The 13,446-nt window shown below is 34.9% G+C and overlaps 1 protein-coding gene across 1 annotated transcript; it reads left to right on the top strand.

The window, feature by feature from the left end:
- The first annotated feature begins 1,070 nt into the window (after positions 1-1,070).
- LOC128206410 (forkhead box protein K2-like) lies at positions 1,071-12,477 on the top strand. Its single transcript, XM_052908826.1, has 10 exons — positions 1,071-1,488; positions 2,479-2,682; positions 3,159-3,489; positions 3,733-3,926; positions 4,147-4,364; positions 5,923-6,147; positions 7,180-7,421; positions 8,276-8,434; positions 8,717-8,821; positions 9,354-12,477. The coding sequence occupies exons 1-10, from the start codon at positions 1,133-1,135 to the stop codon at positions 9,504-9,506; spliced, it is 2,187 nt and encodes a 728-aa protein (XP_052764786.1). The 5' UTR covers positions 1,071-1,132; the 3' UTR covers positions 9,507-12,477.
- The last annotated feature ends 969 nt before the right edge of the window (positions 12,478-13,446 follow it).

Genomic DNA, 13,446 nt, shown 5'->3' with positions numbered 1-13,446 from the left:
TAGACATTAAAAAAACGGCACACTTTTTCTTTAATATGTTGACTCCGGAACTGATTCATGATAAAATGCGCGAATCAGCCTCTACTGTGTATTGATACTGGAAGCAATAAACGTAATAATCCAAGATTGATAAAATACCCGTACAATATACATGCATTATGCGGAAATGTATTGCACCTGTATTAGATCTACCTAGCTGCTGCACGTGCACTGAATGAATGAGCTGAATACATAGCATCACTTTTTTACCAGTTCAAGCTGCACAGTATTGGTGGTGCGATCTTTTACCTTATTTTAAAGCATAACATTGTTTATCTCATAATGCTTTTATGATCAAGACAAAAAGTGCATATGATTTACGTAGTAATAAAACGTGTAAGGCTTTATATCATCGTGTTGTTGTTGTTGTTTTTAAATTATTACTGCGGCTTCCGTAGCCACAAATATAAAAGTTAATTAGCCGATAAGATATCTTAACTGTACCTAATTCATAAGCATTTTTGTTTGGTTTTGATCATTTAAGACGAATGAGTTAAAGACGGTAAATTAATGTCCTAAAAATTAAGAAAGTAAAAATGGCATCAATTAACCGATCGATTGTGCTCCTTTCTTATTATTAACAACTATTTTTCATTAATCACTTAATAGCTTATGTGATAGTGTTAAAAATGTGTCTAGATTCGCAATTTACTAAAATTCCATGTAAACGTGAGACGTAAACGTTTAGACAGTGTTATATACATGTATGCAGCGCTTGATGTTTTCGTCCTGTTTTGCGCACCAAAATGTAAATATTTTGAAAGTCTGGCAGCGACACGCGCGGATAATATCGAAATGCTATAGTCTTTATCAACGCTTAGGTCTCCATTTTCAAAATGCACATTCCCAACTAAAGTTAAAGCTTGATTGAATGTTTTTCAATAAGAACAAGTTATTTCATGTTTATTATTATCATATCTTTACCCGAATGTGATATTTTGTCTGGTTTTATGTTTAAAAAATATATCAATTGTCAGGTATGAAACAGACTGTAGACGTTTTGAAATGCATTGTGGGTAAACTACAGATGTAAACAGCGAGGCACGAGGTGACTGTGTTTTCCTAGCTGCCATCTTGGTAAATCGACCTCGTGATGTCTGTACAACAACCTTCAGAGAACGATGTATGGGCTTTGCTTTCGCTCAAGTCAGCGCCAGCAAGCCCTTCGAATATTCAGTGGGCCCCAGAGCCCAAAGGAACATCTATTGCTCGTCTGGAAGGGAAGGATTTCAAGTTTGATATGAGGAAAACACGCGTTACAATTGGCCGAAATAGCAGCAAGGGCGATGTTGATGTAAACATGGGGCATTCGAGCTTCATATCGCGAGTCCACCTGGAAATCAACTTTGAACTTCCAAACTTTTTTATGAAATGCAATGGCAAGAATGGCATCTTCATCGACGGTATCTTTCAACGGAAAGGAGCGCCGCCTTTGCAGTTACCCAGATCGTGAGTGTTCTAAATCAAAGATAAAAATAAACACTATGCCGAGCACTGTAATAAGCTTAATGTCACCAACAGTGTTCTTAAAGAGTAATTTTATTTTGAAACGACATTAAGTGAACAGAAGATGGCATTCTAGTGCCTGTTTTCGGTGTCAAATGTCATTGTTTACATTTAGAATTTGTCAAGGAAGTTTATGTTACCATGTGGTCGATTCAAAATGGCGGAATGTGTAAACAAAGTGCATTAAAAACACCTGTCAACAGCATAAATTATTGGGTCTTAATTTGCTCTCCATTGCATTTTTTCACCAACAACTTGTAATTTGAATGTGTTAAATTGATCTGATTGAACATGTCTTACTGTTTTTGTTGATGTAAATACAGATTTGCTGTTGGCCTTAGATTATGTGAAAAATAGGTCATCTACACAGTAAACTGTAAAGTCTACGGAAAAGAAAAGTAAATCAACAATCTCACTTCAGTGCACTTATGTATAACATTGGAGCATTGCTATGATTATTTAAATTTGATCCCATGTACACACTTACAAGAAAAGTTGTATCAAAACAAACTTGCATCACTGCAGTAGCACCATATACGGAAAAGTTACCCCTCATATGTATTATGTACTACACATTATTATCATCAGACTTTATGTGTAAGAACACAGTGTAGATTGGATAAAATATTGTTTTTTTAAATATTTTATTGATTAAGAATTATCGTTGTAAATTAATAAAAGGTGTATAAGGCAAGCAACTTTTATGAATCTGAATCACAACTATGCAAAGTTTTCTATTGTGTTCCTGTTCCTGCCAATAACCTTCTGACACATTTATCGCACCTTACCTACCACTTATAATACTTTTATATTGGGGACTTCTTCGTATATGGCTCGACTTTGGCTTGTAGTTGTGCGAGTATGTGTTTGTACGACTTCTTCAGTTACTTACACATACATAGTTTGAATGTGACTTGATATATGATTTTTCAGGTGTGTTCTGAGATTTCCAAGCACAAACATCAAGATTAGTTTCCAGTCACTAGTTGAGGATGAAGTAAATCAGCCAATTTTGGAACCACCGCCTCCATCCAGTCCGCCAAAGAAGAAGGTTCTTCCTCAGCTAAAAATAAATATCCCAGAGGCAAATCACAGTATTCAAAACAGCCCCTGTCTATCACCTACAGGAACAATAAGGTAAAGTACAGAATATCCAGTCAGTCCATTCCTTGGTTTATACTTATTTATTTTAGCTTGATTGTGACGAAAGCTGATAGCTTATAAGATCACTCTCGAGTCTGTTTCCTTGCAAGAAACCAGTACTGTGTACATTTTTGAGAGGCCATGAGAACATACCCCTAGTAGGGATTGAACCCACAACCTCTTTGGTGGGAGGCAGACACCTATCCCACTAGGCCACTCTCACGGACAACTTCCAGTCCTTAGTTATTGATAGCTCTTGCTTGAGCGTGCACTTTCTTGAAGTTAACATAGTTTTAGTACTTGCATGAGTAATTATCCAAGTATTTCACATAAAGCAACAACAATGTGACAGAAAACTGTCAAGTTATGTTATGATATAAATGTATACTTTGGAAATCATACTTGGAAAATGATATGTAAGGGTAATAATGAAAAATTGAAATGTTTTACAGTGCATTTCTTTTTTATAGTGCTGCAAACTCTTGCCCTACTAGCCCAAGGTCTGGGGCAGGACGTATGATTGGCATGTCAGACATTCAGATGGCCGCCCTGTCGGCGGCTGCACAACATCACCGCCAGGAGGCAGAGAAAGACAACATGAACATTAACCAGCTTGCTACGCCTCCATCTGCTACTTCAGAAATTAGTGTTAGAGATGAATCAAAACCACCTTACTCATATGCACAGCTTATAGTGCAAGCAATAACCTCAGCTGTGGATAAACAATTGACTCTTAGTGGAATATATGCGTATATTACCAAGAACTATCCATATTATAGGAATGCTGACAAAGGTTGGCAGGTATGTAATTTATGTGTATCCATGAATCTGTTATAATCATGTTTTTATCATATGTTATTATTTAACATGTTACAGCACCACTTACCTAAGATGCCACATTAAAAGTTATTTGCGCTTGTTCATTCACTTATATGATGATGTTGTGTTATTATTATTACAGAGACACCATTCAGGTTATCAAACTCTCTCTTAGATACTAACACAATCATTCTATATGTTGGCATCATGTTTCCTTATTTTCAGAACTCCATTCGTCACAACTTGTCACTGAATAGATACTTTGTAAAAGTAGCCAGATCTCAAGAGGAGCCAGGGAAAGGGTCATTCTGGCGCATTGATCCAGCATCTGAGGCAAAACTTACAGCGCAAGCTTTCAGGAGACGGCGGCAGCGAGGTGTCCCATGTTTCCGGGCTCCCTTTGAAAGTCTTTCATCAAGGTACACCTTAAAGAATGCAACTCCTTAGTAACTAGATCAAGAGTCTTTAAAGGAAACATGTTTCAATAAAAGGAAGTCTTTGTTTTATAAAACTAATTCCATAAATGTGTTAAGATTTAGTAGTTAAAGCTTTCCACTGAAGATAAACCATCAAATTTACAAGTAATTTTAAGACATGTACAATATTAGTACAAGCAGATAAAGGTTGTGTTTGTTCCAGGTCTGCCCCTACCTCTCCTAGTCACATGGGTGGAGCATACACCCCTGACAGCTTTTCACGAGAGGGAAGCCCTACTCCTGATGATGAGATGGGCTCCACTCTGACCCCTCCTATGGGCACCACTGTGCATCGAGCCCAGGCCATGCTACCTCCTTCTGCCACTGACCTCCGAATAAGTCAATCTGCGCCTGGCTCTCCAGCCACTCAAGTTTTGCAGGGTAAGCTTGTGCCATATCTGAATTGCCTAATCACCTCTCAGTTGCACTTACTTGTAGTTATAAAGACCTACATTGGTTCACCTGGAGAGCCACTTTTGATTGACAATCTTGACCTGGGTTAACATTTTTATGCTATAAACACTGAATTCCCATGTTAACGAAACTCACTGTTTGTTATAGTTTTGAGGGCAGATTTCAGATCTTGTGTCAAATTTGATAAAAATTTATCTTATTGGCTTTTGTTTTTGTATGAAAATAGAGGTTTTTATTATTTTTTATTTATGATAATTATTAAAAGGCATGCACAAAAATTGCAAGGATGGAAATGGCTTGATCTTTTTTATTTTACACATTGTTACGAAATCTCTTATCATTAATTCATGCCTGACCTGTGATGACCTGCAGGTCTTGTAAAATCTGACCATATTATCAAAATATTCTATTAGGCCTAAAAAAGAAAATGTTTGGTTAGGGTTACATCCTTTTCAAAAATAGGTAGGGTGGGTAGGCTTTTTATTTTTTTTAAATATTTTTTTTTTATTAGTCTTTATATAAGAATATCATTTTCATCATTGGAGAATGGTGATAAAGTTATCTTCTGTATAATCATTTAAGGTTTAAACTTCATATTAAAAAGCAATTAAAAATTATTATTTTTTTTTTTTTTTGGTTTTTCATATTTTTTTTCAAACTGACTATAAAAACGGTAGGGTCGGCGCCTATTCCGTAGGTAGGGTCGGGTAACCCGAACCAAATGTATTTTTTTTTTAGGCCTTAGCACCTTCTACAGGAAGCTATTAAGGTTTTCAATCAAAAGTCCTGTCGGTATTTAGGTTTTGCATTTAATCACACATCATTAATATATATTAACTACATATATTTCATTGAGACTTTACACAATGGTCCACCACCATCCATCTTCATTGAATAGCCGAGTTAGATAACTCTATTTTGCATAAAATGCAAACTATGGTCGTTTATAATTCGACTTTAAAAATTCTGGTTTAGGTTTTGCTTTTAACCACAATTAACAAAGGTTTATGTCTCTGCAATAATTTAATGTATTGCATTTACACTTCATACAACAGTATTCAACCACCCAACCTACCTAAACAAACTTAATGTTAACCCTATCTTGCTGCCCCTTTTTTATTTGACTTATAAATTCTGGTTAGGGTTTGCATGTAATCTAGGTTTACCATGCACAAATCACCAAAACTTTGGAATCCTTAAACTTAAAAGCCGTAAGCGGCAGAATGGTCTATGTGACCGCTCTTATTGTATAACAAATGATTTTATCAGATTTTTGCAGACATTAATTATAAACTAATGAAAATTTTGATTTGATTTACTTGATATTTAATCAGCCTGCCAATTGGCAATCTACTACGGTATTTACGCAGAATATGAACTTTTATTATTGTCCCTTAGATAAAGGTTTCACACCAAATTTGACTTAAGCAATTGTTGTAGAACAGGGACAATGTTTTTTGCAGGCTAATCATGCGTCATGATTACTATCAAGCAACAGTGTTATACTGGACCTTTCTTGTTTTAGGAACTGGAGTGTTTACACCGGTGAGCCTGACCCAGTCAACAGCATACGGTATGTCTCCCTCCACTGGTGCGGCACTCCACCAGCTTCCATCCATGATCAGCAAGCCCAAGGTGATCGTCACCAACGGAGCCCAGGTTGTTCTTAATGGCCCCTCTGGTCTCCAGGCGCTCTCCAATGGGGCAACTCATGTGGAAATTAAAAAAGATCCTTCTTCACAAAATCCAGGTTAATATTTTGTCTCACTTTATTAATGATTGTACTTCAGTTTATTAGTTGCTGGTTTAGTTTTATAGTGACTGAACAATCTAGGTGTGCACTTTCGAATATGCCAGCCTCTTTCTTAGATTCTCTTCTTCTGCTGTTATTAAAGCTGTAGAGTTTCAAACATTGATAGTTTATGCTAAATAATCTAACTAATAAAACTATTTGAAATGTATTGGATCGCAAATATATATGTATGCTTACTCCAACTTTGTACCAGTGTATGGAATGGATCCATATGCATATCATGGCTACAGACCAGGGCCACATTTTCACTATCAAGGTTACTTTTGATTGGATATCCCCATCTATGCTCCATTTCCATTGTATTCTTGGTGCAAGTGAAACAGAAAAAGAACATCATAGTTCCTTACCCTGATAGAAGCATGGGGGGACTTGTGTAATTTGCACAATGCTTAACCTGATTAATAAAATGTAACAAATGTAAACATCCTAGTGCTGCCATTTCAACACACATGCTTACGTCTTTATAAAACTCATAATCATACTACACTGAAGTAGGGTACACAATACCAATATTGTGAACAAAAAACCTTTTGTCTATTATTAGTGCACAGGTTGGGCGATTTGGCACATGTACTGTACATCTATAAGGAGAAATGGGCATATAATCAGAGCTGAATCCCTGCACTTGAGATATTGATAGTAATGCAATATGGTGTTGAAATTACCTTTATCCTCTCCATGCATTTGTATTGGTTTGTACATATGTAGCTTATTGCTGCAAGATGAATATAATGCTTACTAGTTGTGCTTTGCATTTTTGCTTCGAGATTTTCATGTTTTAAGCTTGCAAGCAATTCCACTATCAGCTTATAAAGGGAATCATAGGGATTAGTAATACAACCAATTATCTACAAAATTTATCTATTATTTGCATTAAAATTTATCCTTAGCTGAATGGTACTTAATACTATAATGAAATAAGACCTGTTTTTGGATTGAAAAAAACAATGAGTTGTTTGTATGTTACAGCTCTTGCAGAGAAGTTGCAAGCAGTTGTACCAATATCCAGCAGCCAGATGGTGCGACCAGTGACCCTGGTGGCCAACATGTCAGGGCAGGCAGGGAACACAGCCCTACAGTCGACAGCCTCCCCACAGCAGCTAGCAGCAGCCGCCCATGCTGGACAGCAAGCAGCACACCAGCTCATGTCCGCTCTGGCTGCACAAACCACCACAGTCTCTAATGCCCCCACCTCTGGATCCTACAATCAGGTTGCCAAGCCATACTAAACTCTTACATCTTTGCATAATATACTAGTTTGTTTTTGTCAATACTAAATTTAAAATTGAAGTTAATTGTAACATGTTATCTAATAAAAAGGAAAAGATTTCTTAAAAGCCCTATATAGGCCCATAAATGGTTTTCAAGGATGTCACTTAACATCATGTCATCATATCTTTGAACTGACATGACACCAAATACCCTTCTAACTATTTCATGGATTCTTTTTCGTACTACAGTATGAAAGTTTGGAATACTATTTCGGATGAAATACGAAATGCAAAAAAGTTGAACACATTTAAGCATAATTACAAAGTGCACCTCTTGAAATGTGCATATTATTAGTTTCAAAAAGGTATATCATCATTTCATTATCTTAAAGATTAAAATAAAGTTTTAGTTTTATAAAGTGTTGTGTTTTATTGAGTGTCTGTCGGCGTATACATGAAATAATTTGAAATAATTGTTATATTACTTACATGATTTGTATAGAATAATTATATTCAAAACATCATAAGTTCTTGTATAGGAATGTATAAGTGCATTTTGTTTTTGTTTGTTTGTTTTTCTTCATAGATGGCCACATTGTAAATATGATGTTGTTATGGTTGAACCTGCAATTATGTCATAATGTGTTTATACCTTCCCTAAATAAAGATATTATTATTATTATTATAATTATTATTATTATTATTATTCTAAAAATATTGACCTGTAAAACCAATAGTGTCATGTAAGTAACCATGGCAAAGATAAAATTAAATATACCTTTCTTACCATTCAAACAGTTTTAGTGCTTTTGATTAATAACAACAAAACTAATTATAAATGTTCTGATGTGTAGGTAAGCCAGGGAGCGATGAGCAGCCAGGGTGGTCTGACCTTACTTTCCCAGTCTGGGGTTCAACTTGTACAGCACGCAATGGCCCAGGTCGGGGGTGGGGCAACCCAGGTCAGCCTCCAGGCACTACAGCAACACCTCCAACAGCAGGCACACCAACAGGTACATTCACACATTATGTAGGAGGCACATGTGCCAGCTTTTTGCTTTTTCAAATGTAAAGATAGAGAGATAATGGTTATTGCATCATGAAGCCTGGCTGGGAGATATCAATCGCGACCAAAGTACATGTCAGTTGATTAATGAGCAGGTTTTTTAATAATTTTATTTAGCCTTTTTTTATCAGTCTCATGTTTTATTGCTTCTTTCATGAAAGCATAATTTTAGAATAACAATTTCATGATGATATATGGTCATACAGTCTGCAGGTTATATCATTTACAGGCACAGCAGCAGGCGGTTCAACAGGCTGCCCAGCAACAGCTACAGCAGCAATTACAGCAACAACTGCAGCAACAAGCCACATCAATTGCAAGCCAATCAGTTCTGGTAGGTAGTATGTGTTATTCAAAGTTATAACTTGCTTTTATTTTTGAGTGTGCCAATTTTTGAACATTATTTAGTATTTAGTTTGCCCTTAGAGTGACAATGTATTGTTTTTGATGTTGTTTTTTTTATCAAATGACATTGCTTGTTTCTAGTGTAAAACCAGCACTATATATTTTATTATATTACACTAGTGCATACTAATTTAGTGGCAAATGTTTTACCGCAAAATGAATTGAACTACAATTATGGTCAACGATTGTGTTATAATAGGGATCTTACAATCATTGCCATTTAACACAAAATTTTATGAAACTTGTTATAGAATTTTTTGAGAGCTTGACAACTTGCTCCATGTCTCTCTTGTTCACTTTGGAATTGATTAGTGGCCTTTTAGAAGGACAATTGCATCATGTCTGCGGATTGGAACACATTGAAAACACTGTATAAGGCATTTCAAAATTTGTGTTCTAAGATATCAAATGTTGTTTAAAAAATGGAATAATAAATAATTTTTGATATTATGCATTTTCAGGTTAGTGCATTAACAAATGCACCTGCAGTGTCAGTAACGACTAAGAGAGCTCTGGAGGAACACATTGAATGTAGAAATGCTGGGGACGAGCCAACTAATAAACACATTAAGACAGATATAATGACTGAACAAACAGGAGATGCCAAAGAGTGAGGGATTTTCTTTGTAACAATCAACAGGGGGTTAAGATTGATGGAACTTGCACCATTGACATTGGACTGTTATATCAAAGAATTGCACAAGGAGTAAAGGAAGGGTTTGAGTGAATGTTACAGAACCAAATGTGTATGAAGTACAGAATGCCATATTGATTAGGCTAATGGTGTTCATTTGTACAACACATAGGTTACCTTATGGATTGCATTGTTGATAGAAACATAAGACAAAAGACATCAGCAAAAGAAAAGTTAATGGATCACTAGAAATTTTCCCATTTAGTGGAAATCATTGATGGAAATGTATACAATAAATGAAAATACATGTATGTGGAATGCTACCGTTAATTTCTAACTGACATTAATCAAGGTAAATTTAAGTTGTTAGATCGATGGTTAAAACTAGTTAAAAAACTTACCAGTTTCACCATTTGGTATGTACATTTTGCCTTTGCTTGATGTTCAGTTTGTATTTGTTTTAAGTGTACTTCATGAGGAGGACTGCTATAGCCATTGAGCAACAAGTGGAATATAGGGTGCAGTTATATGTGATATATGGGCAAAATGTATAATTATGGAGTTGTTGCCAATATTTTATGGCTTATTAATGTTGGTGAGAAACTTTCCTGAACACCCATTGTAGGATAATGTTGGTCTGATTAGTTGAACTCGACTATAAACCAGTTAACATTTTTTTTTCTTTTTGTAAACTTAATCACAATGTTCATTCTTCCCGTTTGAAATACGGCATATTTTCTCAAACTTAACTCTTGAGTTCAGAATACAGTGTTAGTTAACATTAGGGATGGAGAACGTTTGCTTAAGAATAAACTTACAATACTTTGCTGTGTTATGGTTAAAGACATAAAATGTCATACAAAACGTGGCTCTTGTAAGTAGGTGTTTTACTGGATTATAGATAGTTTTAATGAACATGTTTGTATTATGGTATACATTGTAAATGCTATAGATGTTTAATTTGGCAGCTTTGTTAATTATGTGCTATGTTTTGTAACTTAGTTGTTGATGTTTACAGCAATGTTTAATGATTATGTTTAGGATTTTCAAATTATTTATTAACCATTTTCTAATTTCTTTCACATCAATAATCATAACAGAATCAATCTCAGTGTTGAGATTGTTGATAATAATGAGCCGGAATAAATGTCAGTAATAGGAGTGTATTGTAATATACGTATGCTGTATAATTTATTTTTGCATTTTACTTCATTGGAACAAACCAGACAAAATGATGTTCAAGTTTAACGTTTTAGTTAAAATGATTCAATCCAAATGTTTGCATGTATAATTAGTTTTTCTATTAAAAAGCAAAACAAATTTAAGGGTTGAAGAAATTGTATTCTTTGGAAATGTCTGGTTTGTTTAAACAGGGGGTAAATATTTAAGGATCTAAGGATTTAATTCATCAAAATCACAAACTTGGAATTGCTGCTCTGGCCATAAATGTATGGTTTAGTGTTGAGATGTTTTTGTAAGCAGGCCTGGTATTCATTGAGTTACATGTTCAATGCTGATTTGCTGTTTATTTAACCGTAAATGATCTCAAGAAAAACTGGCGTGCTTCTCTTTAATCAGCCAAACTTGAATTCACAGAGATCTTAGAGTCATTTTCATGTCTCATCAAAGAAAGAGGGAAGTGTGAATAGCTAGTTTCATCTCATCTCATTAACATGAATTGCAGTTAAAACAATACCATGATAATCATTATCATGGTTTCATTCATTGTTAAACATTATCACAATTTAATAAATCATTGATTGATGGAATTTACTTAATCAGATCGTAGTGTGAAGGGCTAGATCATGGTATAAAGGGCCATGACCTGGTGTAAAGGATTGTGATTGTAGTGTATAGGGCCGTGAAAAGATATCAACTATAAATCACGGTTCTTCATCATAGTTACAGTATTTATAAATAAGTATGCGGACAGTCTTGCAATGAACGTTTGAAGTCATAAGTGCTATTTTTGGATTATGAAAGTGTGTCATTGTGTGTTATGTTTGAATAGGGCATGATAAAAATGTTGAATTATTTTCATCCACTGCATAAACTTGAAAGTTAACCAAAAAAAATCAACAGATTTGTTCCCCTTATAATTTCCATGAAATGACAAAAGAATTTGATGTCTTTGATCAATTTCTGGTCTTTAATTAAATAACTGTTAACAATATTGCCCTATGTGTGTTTTTTATGCTTTTCCTTTTCTCATATCTGTAATTTATATCAACCTCTTTTCATTTAAACAAGAGCATTTGTTATGCCTTTGGGCATGTAAACAGTGTTTTTTTCCTGCATTTTATGCCGAATTTTATCAGTAAAGTTGAACAACAGATTGATTATGTTTCAGTTACAGTATATGTGTAGACTTTAAAGACAGAAAGTTTTTAGTCCAGAAATTCAAACATGGATTTAATTGCTGCTTCTATGGATGATGGCACTGAAAAGTGGAACAGCATCTTGCATTTTTGTCCTAAGTTTTGTTGTATAGGTTCTGACAGTCATAAAAAAATAAGAATATACCGTTAGACTTTGTTTATTAAATTATATCATATTAGGATTATTTCAAATGTGCAATTTCCTGGGAACAAGTTGTTAATTATATGATCATATGTTGACCCATCACTCGGGATATCCCTGTTTCCATCACCATTTTATGTGTGTTTTATGTTTTAGATTTCTTAGAGCCGGTTTGCTTAGAATGTCAGTATTCAATTTTTACCTATACTCTTAAAGTCATTGCATTATATCATGTATCAACAAAAGTGACTGCGAATTATGTATAATAATTAAAACATTTGGCAATGCTTTTGTTCATTTCAAAGGCACATTTCATTGTGTTGTTAGACTGTAAAAAATATTGTATTTCAATGATGTTATTTTTCTGTTTCCATATATTGTTGTCTTTGTTTTGAAGGCAACTGTACTGAATAAATTGAAAAAAAACATTATCTGGTGTCTTGTTCCCCATGCCTGCTCTTGGCCACCACGTTTGTTAATCCCTGTATTATCTACATACAAACTACACAGGCAGATTGAAGATCTTCACTGTTTATGAACAGAAGGGTTTGAATTTTACTTGTAATGCCCCTACAAAGGGGGTATATATACATGACCTAATTCATTAGGATTTGGAGTTTATTTGGTTCTGTTTTCCATTAAAAAAACACTTAAGAATACACGTTTTAGGGGCTTTTTTAAAAAGGAATAGACACATAAACAAGAAATGTTGGAAAGTCCGCGATTCCAACCGTATTGTGCGAACGTGTGTCCCTATATCTCCAAAATTATTTCACCTAGAGTCAAGAGACCTTGGTAAAATGCTTATTTGGTGATGAAGTACTGCGCCTGGTGTTTCGTTTCCAGCTGTACTTAATAAAAATCAGGGTAATGGCCCATGAATTTGCAAAAAAAGCATTTTTGGATTTATGTCGCTCAAAAGTCCAAATTTATATTACCTTGGGTCTTGTAACCTTAACAGGATGTTAATTAGATAATGAAGTTGTGCACTTTGGGTTTCGTTTCCCGCTGTACTGAGTTTAACCAGAGCTTTGACCCTTGAAATAGCAAAAATTGGCATTTCTGGCCTTGTGTCGTTAAAAACTCAAAAAGTAGTTCACCTTGCCATTAAACTTCAGGGAATGTTGTCCAGGTGATGAAGTTGAGTACCAAGGATTATGTTTGCCGCTGCACAATGTATATCCAGAATTATAGGCCTTTAAATAAGCAAAACACATTTTTTGACTTGTTGAACTCGTATCGCTCAAAACTTCTTCGTCATACACTCATGAAATCTTTCAGAAAGGTATTTTATGTCATTAAGTTGTTGAACTTTTAATTTCGATGCGCATTTATGGTGAATTGACAAAATAATGACCATTGCCTTTGTGACAAATGCGGCATATGGGGCCATCCGTCTC

This window comes from Mya arenaria, chromosome 2 (assembly GCF_026914265.1).
Source record: "Mya arenaria isolate MELC-2E11 chromosome 2, ASM2691426v1".
Classification (NCBI taxonomy): domain Eukaryota; kingdom Metazoa; phylum Mollusca; class Bivalvia; order Myida; family Myidae; genus Mya; species Mya arenaria.
The sequence above is the reverse complement of the archived record's forward strand: the minus strand, read 5'-3'. Positions and strand labels throughout refer to the sequence as shown.

What these genes read in the sequence shown, in the direction of transcription:
- LOC128206410 (XM_052908826.1), top strand. Translation starts at nt 1,133, where the DNA reads ATGTCTGTACAACAACCTTCAGAGAACGATGTATGGGCTTTGCTTTCG. An exon ending in AACAGCAGGCACACCAACAG is followed by an intron (nt 8,435 to 8,716) that starts GTACATTCACAC and finishes TATCATTTACAG; the next exon opens with GCACAGCAGCAGGCGGTTCA. An exon ending in TTGCAAGCCAATCAGTTCTG is followed by an intron (nt 8,822 to 9,353) that starts GTAGGTAGTATG and finishes ATGCATTTTCAG; the next exon opens with GTTAGTGCATTAACAAATGC.